Source organism: Cardiocondyla obscurior, linkage group LG01 (assembly GCF_019399895.1).
Source record: "Cardiocondyla obscurior isolate alpha-2009 linkage group LG01, Cobs3.1, whole genome shotgun sequence".
NCBI classification, from domain to species: domain Eukaryota; kingdom Metazoa; phylum Arthropoda; class Insecta; order Hymenoptera; family Formicidae; genus Cardiocondyla; species Cardiocondyla obscurior.
Genome location: NC_091864.1, coordinates 12,054,043 through 12,069,620, shown reverse-complemented (window position 1 = coordinate 12,069,620; position 15,578 = coordinate 12,054,043). Strand labels below are relative to the sequence as shown.

Genomic DNA, 15,578 nt, shown 5'->3' with positions numbered 1-15,578 from the left:
AAAGTAATAAATATATATTTTAAAACAATTTATGCAAGAAAGAAATTGTATTTCAAATATGTAATTGTGATAAATTATGGCCCATATTTTGAATAAAATATTTAAAAATATATATCAATCCAATGTTGATATGTAATTAGATATTGTATTTTAGCATCCACTGTCAAACCTAAAAATATGTTGCTTTTCAAACTCTAATAATTGAAAGTCTTTCGTGTCTCTTCGTAACATGAAATTATACGCGCAGCGGCTCCCGGGTTTCTCTCAAAAAATCGTTAGTCAGCCCGACAGTCCTTCGGTTAAGTCGAAACGTTTAACGGACGGGAGCGGCTACCTGGCTTCACCTGGAGACCTCTTAAGAGTTCTCTTAGGAGATCTCTGTCTCTCTTTGTCTGGAAAATTAGCTAAAACTGGAGCTAAGTGCATTGGGAAAGCAGGAATCGGGGTAGAACCGCTACGGAATAAACGCGTTGATCTAACACGACCCGATCCCCTCGGTCCTTCTGCCGAGATATTTATCGCGGTAAGTGGGATCCGGTTAAATGCAACTCGTGATCTGATTTCTGCGGGACCTAAAAGCTTTGCTCGCCCGCCTGGCCGGCCCCACGGGGGCCGCGAGCCAGATTCGCAGCGGAGATTGAGCGCCGATGAAAATAGCATTGTTGAAATTGTTCCGCGGGATATTCACGCGCGCGTGCTAACACATCGAGAGAGCACGTGGGAATATCGCCTTCGCGTAATCCTACTACCGCGAAATAAACGTGTCGGTATAATTAATTAAGATCTCAATTTGTTGATTCTCAATTTTTTTTTTCTCTGTATTTGTATCGGCAATTTCAATGGACGTCGATATTTAATTGCGTCTAGTGCAGCTTTTTCTAAATTATGAATAAATTTTTCAACTATTTTCTACAAGTTATTTTCTTTTCTTTTATTTTATTTTATTTCTCCTTTTTTACCAGGCGTGATTCCAAAAAGTGAGAACGATGAGCGAATGCAATCTCGATACCGTTATTGTGACTCACCCTCGCGCGACTCATTCGAGTGTGATTCTTCTCCGCGAGATGCAATGCGTGTATGCACAATTGGATTATAGCGATGGTGCATTTTTGGCGGGCCGCGGCTAGAAGAGCCGCGGCGCGTATGTGGATGCGGGGGTTCTTTCTATAACGGAAAGAGAAACGCGCGAGCGGGCACGCTCTTTCGTCTCCGCAACGTATAATTTGCTTCGATTTAGTCGGATCGATTTTGAGTAGCTACTGTTTCGCTACAGGCGGATATCTTTTGTGGCGCGGTTTTGTGGGCGTACACTTCCCTCCGGGCTAAAACGCCAAATGGTAACGACGATACGCGGAATCGAACGTGGAATGGGAAAACGGGGATTCGTTTTGTGCGCACGGTTTTCGGCCGGCGCGCCGCTCGAAAAAAGAAACAATTTCCAACCCCGGATCCGCCATTCTGGCAACCGGAAAACGTCCACTTCTCGTCTCTTTGTCGCGAAGCTAATTTTGGGAGTTTGCGGAAGGAAATAACAGTAAAACGGGGGAAAAAAAAAGTCGCTCGAAAACGGTATGAAAAACTGTTTTCACCAAAATAAATTTCCATCTTATCGTGCGAGTGATTCCGCGATAGTAATGAGCACGTCCGCGACTTCGAAATCCTGATAAGTAATTTCACGAGCGATAATAATGGTTAGATTGTAAAATTGATAAGAATACTATTGACTCCGATAATAATCGAGAACCTACACACATGATATTTGTTTTTTAAAGAGAGAATTGGTTTGAACTCGTGACATTTCTGTGAGTGGCGTCGAAATTGTATGAATATATAACATGGATATTATACATACATGATCATCAATATAATAATGTTACGTAAATATACTAACACTTTGATCGCAACCAATAAAATAAACGAGACTTTATTTTATTGTATCGCTCTAAATTTTAAATAATGATTGCGTAGGAATAATATTTTTGTTTGTCAATTTACCGCAATAAACAGTTGTGAAATAAATACTTCGCTTCGTTGGAAAACTCATTTCGAACGCGATGTGCTCTCCCCCAGCCGTCCTTAAAATCCGCAAAAACTTTGGCCAAGTTTCGGGCTTCTAATGTCGCGTGTAAACATTGATTTTCGTGTGCCAACATCGAAAGTTAAATTCATTAAATTTGCAATTTACATCAGTTTTAATCTGCGAACGGAAACGAGTTACTGCGAGCCGAAGCGGCCGTCCCGAGTGCAAGTAGGTGCATAGATGAATCGCAGACAAAAGCAGCGCGCAAAGTCTCGTGAATCCGCGGGGCATCCAGAAGCGTAGGAGGCTTGGCGTAAGCGGTAAGCTTTACCTCATTTCTGGCAATTACAGGGGATGCCAGAATCCGCCGCAAGAATCAACCCACTCCGGCCGCGTGTGTGTACCATCCACCTCTGTTTAGGTGAACCACCCCTTCGCGGTGCGCGTGTGCGCGTGGACTCGCTCGTCCTGTGTTCATCCCTTACACGTACTCGAACCTCCACCATCAAGAACTCTCGCTCACACAGCTGCGTTACCGTGACGCTCACACGTACACCTTGGTGGGGGATGAGACGCGCGTCCGCGTCATGGGAACCCGACCACCCCCCCTCAACCCTCTGCGACTACCCTGTACGAGAGAGAGGGTTACTCCTAAAATCCATCGGTTGAGTACCACTGACCTCGCCATGTTCCTGGATCCCTATCGCGATTGGTTACGAACCCAGCAAACGGGATTGCCGATTGGTAGACCTAGACCACGCCTCGGCGCGGCTCATACCTGGACCACCTCTTTCACCGGCAAGTAGTCTCCAAGAGTAGTTGTGTACAGCTGCAACAAAGGCCACCCCGGTAGACGACGGCCGGCTAGTCCTCGTTGACACGACGCACGCTCAAGAGCTTCGACCTTAACGGGAAACGTTCCATCTAACCATCTGGCGCCTCCGAAAGTGAATGAGCGTGGACAAAGTCGATCGTCTTCTCAAGAAATTACAAGATATACTCCCGCCCTAATCGATTTCACATCTCTTAAGTAAGTGATTACTAAGTCGGTGAACGCGGATTATTTAAGAAATCATTAAAAGACATTGGAGAAGACTGAGGTTACTCTTGAGAACTTACATTGGTGATAAACATTTAGAAAATTTTCGATAAAAGTCATCTTCTATTGTTGTCTGAACGGTTGTTAAAAAAGACAGATCGGTTTCGTGTTGAAAAAAAATGTTAATGAAAGTGCCATAATCGTTACTATGATTTGTGAAGAGGTGACATGTGACTACGGAAATTTATCATAAATTTAACCCCGCATATCGAATGAGTTTCGTTCGATTTTGCGTAATAAAGAGAATACAAGGGTGAACGCATCGAATTTAATCTTGACGGTCGTCGGAGCCGACAACATGATCCTGCTAACCGATTGACACGAGTCAAATATTTCGGCATCTAACGAAGGTCTGTAGAAAATTAAAATCGGATGTCTAGAGGTATTTTAAAACCAAGATTCAAAATTATATAAACATATATTCCAGGACTGAATAAACTTCTCAAGCAGTGCACGATGTTGTTTGAAATGCACTTCGGGGTGAAGGACACGTGTGCCAAAGAGTTCTGTCGTGCGATCATCGAGCTTTAGTGTTTCTGCAAAGGTATTCGCGATATTTTTAACTAGCGACGGTGGTGATTCGACTGACGAGTCTTTGGAAAGAGCCAGGCGAGTTCCCGACAATGGATTCTCAGCAGCTCGTCGATACAGCCTCGCAAAATAGTCAGGACATCGTTTTACCAAAACCGGCCAGCAGTACGCCACGACATAGCATCGACGCGATCCTCGGATTGGCCAGCCATAAAAGAACTCACCAGGAAATGGAGGACACCAGTCGCGACACGCAGGAAAATACCGGTATCAATTTATATTTTGTCTACAATTTTATTTTATAATATCCGAATAATATTTCAAATTAATTTCACACTCAAAAATAATCTCAACAAAGAAAAAAAATTTTTACGAGAAAAGATTTCAGCCTATATTAAATTAAATTATATTAATGTGATATTATATTAACTTGCGACGCACCTAAATTATTTAACTAATTTAATATAGCGTTAAAAAAAAATATATAGCTTTATTTTCTTTATAATTTTTTACCAAAATTCGCGAAAGATTTCATCCCTTTCCCGCGCCGTCGGATTGTCGCGCGTAAAACGTAGAGCCCTTATATCGCTTACTGAGTTCTTTTTTTTAATTAAACGTACAAAGCAACAACGATTAAATTATAAAACGCCTTGCATTAAAATCTATTATATGTATGTATTATAAAATTTTTTCAAAATTTATTAGCGATGCAGCTTCGATCGTCCAATTACCTACTTCCGTTATTATTTGCCTATGATTTATTAGCCAGTATCACACCATCAATCATAAAATTCATTACCATGTCCGGGGGATTATTAAAATTTTCCCGCGTAATACATTTTATTTATTATTCAGTAATTAAAAAATTAGTTGTAATTTTTTTTTTAATTTACAAGGTATCGCGTTCAATTTTGAATATGCTCAAGAACGAACGTTTTAAAGTAACGTTTAGTATTCAAGTCTAAATTTGTAGTATTACTGCCCCGGTACGAAAAATCAATAGCTCGCGTTAATAGCGTAATTGATAGAAAACCTAATTAAATTTCGATTGACGGCCGTGCGTAGTTTTCTACGGGATCCAATCATTTTTTTCACATTTACGGACTAATTCGATTAGTAGACTAAACTGTTCCGCTGCCCGTCTGTTGAATCTTGCATTCTGCCGGACAGATACGATCAAGCGCCGCGAGTTCGCTTTGCTATCCCGTCTGGCAGTTGCGTTACGAACAGTAATGCAGTTTGATCGAGTTTCGATTAATTATCGCCGGGGTCACGTTTAATCGATGTACATGTCCTCTGTATCCGGAGAACAAAATGTAAGAAAAATAATGGAGACGCACCGCACGACGGAATAAAAAAGAAATAAAATAACGATTTGGGCAAATAAGTGGCACGATGCAATTGTTAAATAATAAAATTAATAGCGATTATCACAAAGCAATGAAAATTAAATAATTAGTAGAATATTACTATAAAGTAGCAATTATTGATTTTAACGTTGGAAAATCATTACGCCGCTTCGTTCAACTTAAACGCGCGTGTGCTATATTTAATCTCATATAATATAAAAGTAAAAAAAAAAAGATCTCGCATCAAGAAGATTTTTTTTCTTTACGAGGTTAAATTTACTGAAAGCTGTAACCTAATAAAATAACGTGTAACGGGATAGATAGATACGTATAAATCTTGATAATAATTACGTTCGTCGCGTGATTTTCAGCCGTACCGATGAAATCACATTACACTACTTCTTCACCTTCTCACGAGACATTTATGCGGCGCATTACTTAATTTACACAATACTTTATCGCGATCAGTAAAAGCTTCTTACAGCCGCTACTTTATTTTTATTACACCGAAGTAACAGAAAAAATTATTTAACGTTAAGGTGAATATTGCTACTAATAAACCTGATAATTATTTTAATTTTATTAGCGTGTATGAAGTTTTAAAAGTCTCGTATAAACTTGTTTACGTTTCAATTATTCTAATATACAATTAGGTTTTGGCGTCAATTTCCTGAACCGCGGAACCAATCCTACACCTGTCGCGTACGTGTGATTCCACGACACGCGGCGAGCGTTCGGCACGACCGTCTCGTCGGTAGCGTTAGCGTATAATTGGAAAATCGTTAGTATCGCGACGTAGATCTCGTTCTCTAAACTAGGCGGACACGCTAATTCAGCGTCGAAACCGAATCGACCGATCGGGGCCGAGTCGGAGCGGTCGATTATAGGCAGACTGGTGGCCCCCGTTCGCTGAAACGTATATCCGATAATTCCTGTTTCGAGACACTTTCGTCTCGGCTCGCCTACGCTGCCCACGAACTGTCGTTCGTGTCATTCTGAAAGTGCGCGCACAACGGGGGCGAGAGCGCGCGTTATCGACGCAACACTTTCGGCGGAAGGGTCGGAATCGACAAAACAATTTTGTGCCGGCGCTACCATTATTGGGACACGTTGCGCCAACGAAAAAAATCGGGGAACAGCTATCGAATATTATCACTACAAGCAATATGAATTAATGTGATACATCGATACGAGAAATTACATCGAATTGGAAAGTAAAGGCATATCAAAGGTATTCTTGTCTGAAATTCGAACTGTGACAAGCTTGAATAGCCCTGTCAAGCTTAATATGTTCGACGTAAGATTAATTGTCGGCGTTTATTCCCGAGAACCTGCGCTGGTCGCTTTCGAAGGAAATTATGAAGAGACCAGGTGGACCAATCGCGAGAGAAATCCGCTGAGAAAAAGACGGAGGCTGCTTAGCCAAGACCCAATCTTGTCCCGCTAATCGAATTATCATTAATTATGATACCGTGCGCGCCGGAAGAAAGAAGAGGTAAAAGACGTGGACCAGCCGCTACTAATAAGTACGAAGGAGAGCGGAGGAAACGACGAAGAAGAACAAAAAAAAAAAAAAAAGGGGAGGGAAAGAGGAGAGATAGGTGGAAGCGCTTTAAGTCGCTTCTTAAGAGGTGAATTGACGTGCCTACTAATGGATCGCGCCTCCTTTCTCGCCTCCTTCTCTATCACTCTTGTAGTTTTAACACCGGACTAACAGGTCTGTTATCCTCGGTGGGAATCGGTCGTCTACCGTGCCGGCCGCGATTGATCGAAATTAACTCGCTGGAATAACGAATGACCGTTGTCGCCTCGCGACGTACGTGCGAACGCAACACGCGTTATTTGTATACACGTGTCACCGTGCCACATTGTGAATTTGGTATTTGCCGGACCTCCGTTTATTTTTTGCCCCGGTCTCCCGAAATAAAGTCAAATCGCATTAAGCATAGATTGCCATCGTAGTTAGACGGTGGAGCGATCAACTTTTATTGATGCGAGGCGATTGCTCACCACGCTTTATAAATGTCTTTTTTTATTTTTATCTGATTTACGGTAAGCAATAGCTAATACATATCAATACCAAATGTTGCTGATGTATTTTTTATAAAAACTGATAACGCAAATTTTGCTTGATAAAGCTTAACAAAAAGAAAAAAATTGATGTTTTTAATAAATATAAAACTTTACGGCTATTTTAGAACAATATTTGTAGCCGTTTTAAATTGGTTAAATTTTCAACGTTTTTTTTTTTTTTTTTTTTTTTTTTGATTTATAATAAAGGTACTACATTATATTTTGATATAATTATTTTTAAAATAAAATTTGACGTAAAATAAAATATTAATAGCGACCTGTTAATCAAATATTACCGCCGCGTGCGAACGAGAAAACCTTTTTTCGATTTTTTTATTTCAACCGGAGCGTTCACTGTTCGTAAATAATTCTCCACTTTTACGTGTAATTCGTCGTAATCATTAATACCGCGGTATTGGAAAGATATATTGCAACTTGCACTCATTGCCCCGGCCAGTGGAAAGGACGCGTAAGATGAATAATGGCAGGATAAGCCGATTAAATAACGTATTAGTCGAACAAATGTGAAATCGCTTTCAGTGCGCGAGATCAATCCCGCGACATACGTGAACGGCGACGTTAACACATATTTCGAATTAATTCCTCGTCGTGTTACGAGTTTTCCCAGCGATTGTCTAATTCCTTTTAACGCCGCGCTAACGTCGTTAACTTTCCGCTTCATAATTTCATCATCTGCCCAGCAAGTTTCACAATTATTCCGTCTAATTCAATTCTCGATACCAAGTCATCTTTCCGAGAACAGACCCATAATTAATCGTGCGCGCGACCGATAATATCCATGTTAATTACGATAAACTATCGCGCCACGTTTATCTGCCCATGATCTCACAAGTGCGCTATTTATTCGCGATAAATAATTAATTTCGCAAAGCGGTATTCATACACAAAAATTGACTCGTTTAGAAATAAATACTTCAGCAGCACTCGGCAAAAATAAAATTGTTAATTATTTTTAATTAAAAAAATAATAATAAAAATAAATTAAAAATTAAATTTGCACAGTAAAAAGATAATTAGCTCTCTTACAAATTTAATTATAAACAACTGAACGATCAAATAACTTATGTAAGACAAATAACTTCTCGATAAATGCGTGAAGCTAAATTGTCACGGCAATCGTTATCGTCGACAATCGATACTTTTGCCGAAACTATCTCGCGAATAAATATTTTATTTTTCTCACCATTTGAAAAATTCATAGTCCTTTTCGCCGGCATGACTGGCATTATTACAATTTCATTACTTATTCCGTACGTGTGTATGTGCATGTGCGTATTATTCTGCTTCATCTGATTCGAGTTCGTACTAGATATTTACGACCTAGCTTTTACCGCTAAATTGACGCTAATCTGATCGCAGGTTCTGATATACGACCTTACCAGCACTTATCAACGTACAACTGCAACTTAAAATGCAACATCTACATTTCGCAGTAAGCACGTCCGCAATATGAGTTAATATGTATACTAATTGCTACGTTTATTCGAGTATCACCGCAATTAATGTCATTTCCCTTTTTTTTCTCCGTTTTATTTCCTCTTTTATTTAAAATTTTTTAAGAATAATAGATAATATCTCGATAAAGTCACGAATCAATCCACGTTTAAAGTTCCTAAATATCCTCGTGCAGTATTGATAATGTCTATATTGCAAAAAGTACCGCGATTCAACAAAACGTAAAGTAAGGTCGTCGCGCCGAGCTGAGCACCGCACGTAAAAGCGCTTTGTTAGAGGGAGCAATTTCGATCGCGTGACAACACGCGGGAGTATGACCGTGAGTAGAGGGGCATCGGCGATTACGTGTAATTTTATACCATTTATTGCTAGGGGTCTCGTTATTTTTTCGGCAGCAAACTTTTCGCACTTACGACCCGATCGCAAATTAGAATCGACTGCGCAAGAACTAGACAAGTTTAACCGAAAAATGGACCTTTACTACTTGCGCTAAATCCTAGTAGCGCGTGAAATGCCACTTTCTTTTTTCGGAATATAATTAATTATTAATAAAAACAATTTCTTTCTAATATAATCCTTTTAAACCTAGTGAGTCTCAATATCAAGAAGTAAATCCCTTACAAAATGTACACCCAGAGAAAAATATAATTAGGATAACCATAATTTAACTATAAGAAAAGGTTTAAAAAGAGACCAACAATATTTTTATAGTAACTTTAAGTATGTTCATGTGGTTAGTATTACTAAAATTATAGTAAGAATGACCATAAATATGATATTCTTGACTATATTTCATTTGACTATGCAATTATAGTCAAAAATACTTAACATTTTTCTCTCAGTGTATCGTGCAATTAATTTATATTCAAGTTAACATTTCCGCCGTTGGCAATTATCGCGAGACTAATCGGCTCCGGTCGAGATTTTCACGACAATTACTCCGCGGAATTCCTTCTCTTTCGCGGATGCTGCGAGTGGATGAAGATGTACATACCATTCCGCGTCAATTTAACTAGATTACCGTTGCGATCAAGGCTTGCGAGTGGTAATTGGCGCGCGTATGTCGCCGATCAATCGTACACCGGGCATCGCGAAATCTATTTTACTGCGCTCGGATACCAAAAGCGTCTCGTGATCGATAGTTGACTGCGCCGAGACGGAAGTCTGCACACACATAAAGGACCGCTGAGGATACGTTGAGAGACAGACAGAGCGAGAGCGAGAGAGAGAGAGAGAGTACGAGAAAGCGAGCTAGGGTGAATTAAACAGCGTGGCAGAGGAAGCGAGCGAGGGATGCGCAGGTACCGGGTATACACTGGCAGACACGGCGGAAGTAGAGACGCCCGCGCGGCAACAGTATTGGCGTAATTTGTGCAGCGATTAGCAATTGGTACGTCATTACCACGATTAATATTGACGCCTGGATAATTCAGAGCGCGGATATGTGTGCGAGCCGTCAGTCAGTCACTCAGCCTGCTTGCGCTTGCCTGTCTGGCTGCTCGCGTGCATGCGTGCGTGCGTCCCTGCGTGCGTATACCTGCATGCACGCGTGCACGTGCGCACATCACACGCGTCCGCGGCCTTTTGGCCGGCTCATAAAGCGGCGCGCAGACACGCACGCCCACGAATACATTCGCGCTGATGTCGGCAGAGATATCCCAATAAAGCCCGCACGCCACCGAACAATTAAATTATTAACTAGTAACGATAACGAGAGAGACCAGCCCGACCTCCCTCACCCTTTTGATTACTATTATAACGGAGGCCTAGCGCCGTCACGAGCTGCAAAACCACGCGACAAGTACGCAAACAAAAATAAATCGTGCCTCTCCCTTAGTTTTTGCCCACCTTGACCTCTCACGGCGCGTGCATCCGAAAACGGTATTTCTCTGACTCGAGAATTTCATCAAAGTCGGTCGCGCAAATCTTACGAAAATTGCATGCATTAATTACGTTGGATTTAATTTTAAAGCATAGGGTTTCAGAGACGCCGGTTGTTTATCGCTGCGTGCTGCTTCGGTATTTTCTATCCGACGGACACGTTGACCCGCTTAAGCAGAAATTCTATCCTCCGCGAACCCAAGAACCCGATGACAGCTTAAGAATATTACCTCGAGCGTGTTGTGCGATACACACATACGCGCGCTAGTCTGACGATTTAATAATTTGATATCCCGTACGCGAATAATCGACGAGCCTAATATTCATCTTACAGAGATTAAGAACGCGCGCCCCAGTCTGCCTTTTCTCGCAAACGACAGCGTTGTCGCCTGCATAACGAAATAAGAAAAAAAATATGTTTTACACCCAGAGAAAAATATAATTGGGATAACCATAATTTGACTATAAAAATAGGTTAAAAAAGGAACCAACAATATTTTTATAGTAACTTAAAGTATGCAAATTATCGTTATTTAAAGTGTAATAAAGTCATATACTATATTTATAGTGCAATTAGTGTTTTTAATTATTTTTTATTGTTGTAATTACTATGTGTAACAGTAAAATGTACTGTTATTATATTTGACTATGCAATTATAGTAAAAAATACTTAACATTTTTCTCTCAGTGTACCCATATAAAAAAAAGAATAAAATGAAATAAAATAAAAAGATAAAAAGACTATCAGCGATTACTTGCTTCGACTTATGAAATTTGCTCGCTCGCTGTTTTGTTAACTCGGTTATCGATTAACGTTGCCCGCACCGGCATCGGTCATCCAGAAATTTAATTTATCGCAAACCGGGGAGTTACTAATGTAACCGGCCACCGTGCGATCTCCCGTGCAGCAGAGATAACGCGTTTTACGTTCGCTTACGCCGACGAAGAAAAACCTCGCCGGAGATATCGATCGGAAACCAGTTCGCTAATTTACTCGCTCTTTCCCTTTCTCGCTCGCTTTATTAATCCCCCGTCAATTAACTCGACTAACAGCTCCCGATGATCCGACTGCGAGTGCTTTAAATAAATTAAATTTGCTGGGTGGTATTGGCCGGCATTAAGTACTACCGCGGTAATAAAAACACTCGCCTCGCCGTGTGCTCCGGGTGAGCAAAAGGGCATCGTCGCGCGGGCGGAGACACTTCTCCCGAGGATCGATACATGCGTCGGATTAAAGAGCGCGACAGGTGACAGTGGCTTTTACGAAGAAATTTCCGTCGAAACTTTGTGCCGCGCAAAGTGGCCATTGCGTTTCGTTCCGGAGATAAAAACTGAAAGAGTCGGAACGGGCGGGCGGAAGAACGAAGGGGCCGGCGGGGGAGACCGAAAGAGAGGAAGGCAACGGAGTGAAAAAGAGAAGGGAGAGGAAGGTACGACACCGGTGATGGTCCACGAGAAGACAAATTCTGTAATCCTCTTTGGTCGGCGAGCTAAGCCCTCTGTGTGACGGCATACCTTTCCTCTTTCTCTTATTTCCTCCCCCGCTTCGTCCCTCCTTGTCTCACCGCCGCCCTCCTCCCACGCCGATCAAGGAAATTAGATTCCGAATCGACAGCCGTGCTTAAGTACAAACGACGGCGCGGTGTATCCTGCATCGAACATCGAGCAGGATCCGCGAAGAAATCTCGTTTCTCGCGATAGAAATTTTTGCGCGTGTCGAGAAGCAGCGCGGGAAACGTTCGTACGATTGGCATGCCAATAAAAAGTAGCGACCACAATGAGATAGAAATTTATTCCGCGTAATAAAATGTCGGACAAATAGATTCACCGCGTGGATTAATTATTTATAGTTAATTATGTATATATCACCAGAGAAACGAAGCAAAAAATGGTACATTCCCTGATTAGAAATTAATTTTATGATTGGTTACATACAAACAACCCGTTGATCTTTGAATAAGATATTACGTTCTTAAAAAAATGTAAATCAAGTATTAATTAGCGCTGAATGTAACGGTTCTGATTATCAACGCGTCTCTCAGGCGAGTTAACTAAAACAGCACCGAGATCGCAATATTAATCATTTTGGGCATCTAGTTTTTGATTATGGATACCGCGTTAGTCGTATCAATATTGAACAGGAAATTCAATTAAATACGCGGCATGAATTTAATATACACATTCCGCGGTATCGCAGAGTTTACAAAATCATTCGTGCATCTGTCCTTCTTTATCTTTGATACCGTTCTCGCGTAATTTCCGCATCAGTAATCAATTTTCCATCTATTCTATTTTAATATATTATTATCTCTTTTCATAATTACAAATTAGAGACTTGGGCACCGAATTTATCGCGAACAAGTTTCTCCGCGCTTTTTTATCGGCGTAACCACATTACGGATAGATTTTCAAAGCTTCTATGAAATCATTATCTAGTGACATTCAACTGCTTCATCTAATAACCGCGCGAAAAATTGTCAAATTGTATTACGAAATAATATTGGATTACGGGTGTCTAAAAAAACGCGAAAGTTCATCGGTTTTATGCAACCATCTTGACACTTTGATTGGCGGTTGACCGGCTTCTCGTTTTATGCGCGCGACTTTTCTTTAACAAATGCCAACAGAACATTAATTAATATGAGCGGCAGCTGGATATCATCGTCCACGGCTGATTCGCGATAGCTCGTGTATTTGTTGGAATCAATTCGTTTACCTCTAATTCATCATTCGCGACATTTGCTGGTGGTAAATATATTAAATGCGCGCGCTTTGGGATATATGTGGTTTGCATTACAAACAGGGAAACGAACTCAACTACCGGAGCCGGCTGATGTTAATAAGCGCCTAACAACGTGTAACTTTTGACATATCCGATGATTTTTTCAAGATCTACCCTGCTCGGTAGCGGAATTATATTTTAGCGAGCGGAGAAATTTTAATTCTCATCACGTGTAACGCGATTCGTTCGCCCAAACGTCGAGTAAATTGCATATTGTGGATATTTATGAAAACGCTGTCTGTCAAAGTTACAATATGTATTCGACAAGATACCGCGGCGGAATATTAGCAGAATTTTTCACCATATTGATTAATAATTTACTCTGTTTCCACACAAAATGTAATCTCTGAGGAAAATGCATTACAATAATAATACCAGTCATTTATTGGTATTATCCGAAGATTTACAAGCGATATAAATATAATACAAATTTTTATCACAATAATAAATTACAAGTTACCAAAAAATTATTTTAAATAAAGTAATTATTGCCCTTTAAATAATTAGAATTATAATTGAGCAACAATAGTAATAATTAAGTAATAAAATATCAGCCTAGCACCTACTCAGCTATTTGAGTAGTTTCGTTTCGTGCGTTTTACATCGCAATTACACACACGATTGCATGTGCTATCGTTCTCCGGGGAATGACGCGCGGCGCATTAACTCGCCGCTAACGCGCTCCTCAATCGACGCCTTAACTCGATTAAGCCGCCGAGAAGAATCAAAAGGCCCCCACGGCGTTTTGAAATTTATCAGCGATCAGTGTTGGCCCATTAGAGCCGGTGACCGGTCCGGAGAGCGAAGCCACGAATCTCTCCTCTCTTCGGCCGCTCCGTCCATTATATTATCTCGATGTGTCAATCTCTTAAGTAGCTAGAGAACCGACTAGGACCGCTTTGCATCTGCGCGATACCATCTTCTCCGTCGCTCGTGAACGCGAAATACCCGGCGACCGTCTCATCCCTCTCCGAGATCGTGTCACAAAATTGCTCATCGAGACGTTCCCTATTCGCGCCGATGAGAACGCAGGAAACGTAAAACGTTTCTACTTCTTCCGCGGTAACCCCGAAAACGCATTAACAACAAGTAGAATCCCGATAAAAAGTAACCTGAAACGTTCTATATTTCAAATACCAATTCGGCTCTCTTTTAAATCACAGAAGAATCATACAGCCCATTCGCGGCTCTGGTAACACTTGCATTTAAAAAAAGAGGATAACAAAAATTCAAGATTATGCATGGATTTTCGAGACTTGAACAAAATTGTAGTTTTGGATACGCAGAAATAGACTTCCAAAGTTTCAATTACTTCTTTTTTTTTCATACGAGTTAATTCGTAAAATTACCATGCAAATTTCTGGTCCACGACGCTCTTTGATTCTCAACAGCCTCCAGGCAATTCTGATCTCGACTCTCGGATAATGTCGTAAACTTTCGCTTTCCGGGCATAGTGTCGCGTTTAATCCACGAAAATGCAGGTCGTTCCCGTTATATCGGGGATGTAACTCCTCGATATAACAGGGCGGCAAGCAGTAAGAGCGACGGCGCTCCGCCACCCTGCAGCTGCCTCGTAGGATTTAATCACGATGGTTACTCTGTCCCGACCGAAACCAATTATTGCGCAGACGTATCCGCGCACATACACACGGGGCATCCACCAGTTATTCGAGTCAGACGTGTATACGCCTACCCCGTATCACAGAAATCCGCTTCTGTGAATATCCGCAAACAACACGAGCGTGGAATATTTCGTACTTACTCCCCTTATGATTTTTCGATACGGACAGATAAATAATTGAGACAAAACTGCTCGAGCCGGGACACCTCGCGTAATACCGTCCGATCATTTATTTGTAGATATCAAAAAATTATAGAGGATCTCTAATCTGGGCTACGTCCATTTTTTACGATGTATATTAATCGCGAATATTTTGTGCAAATTGTTTTCATTTCTATTGAACAAATACTATAGCCCGAAAGGCTACAGTTTCGAGGATTGAAAATCCATAACCTACTATTAACTATATATCATGGATTTTCGATATGATTTTTCGACAGTCTGCAGGTCCATTGACCTGCATATATTCCGGCTAAAATCTATTTTAAATGCGAAAAAGCGACACTGCTTGGCGGTGGCGTTTCGTACTTTTCGATGACTGTCCCGTAACACAGTACACGAAAATATATAATTGTTTTAATTTTTTAATATATATTTAATATATTGAAATCAATATAAAATAGGCATAAAACTACAGTACGTTTTTTTAGCACTAAATAGATATAATAAAATCAAACGACGCATTAATTCAGATCTAAAAAAAAAAATACCTCCGCTGGTTTATAATTTATTGGTTCATAAACCTG

At 40.7% G+C, this 15,578-nt stretch overlaps 1 protein-coding gene across 3 annotated transcripts in view; it reads left to right on the top strand.

Annotated features, from left to right (window-relative positions):
* The first annotated feature begins 1,077 nt into the window (after positions 1–1,077).
* The window catches only part of LOC139108342 (retinal homeobox protein Rx1), a 41,253-nt gene continuing 26,752 nt past the window's right edge, over positions 1,078–15,578 (top strand). For 2 of the 3 annotated variants that reach the window (XM_070666545.1, XM_070666526.1), the window contains exon 1: positions 1,078–3,917. In XM_070666545.1, coding sequence (XP_070522646.1) covers positions 3,743–3,917 — 175 coding nt within the window. In that variant the 5' untranslated portion in view covers positions 1,078–3,742. The remainder of the gene's footprint in view (positions 3,918–15,578) is intronic. The other variant, XM_070666537.1, reaches the window with a different exon arrangement.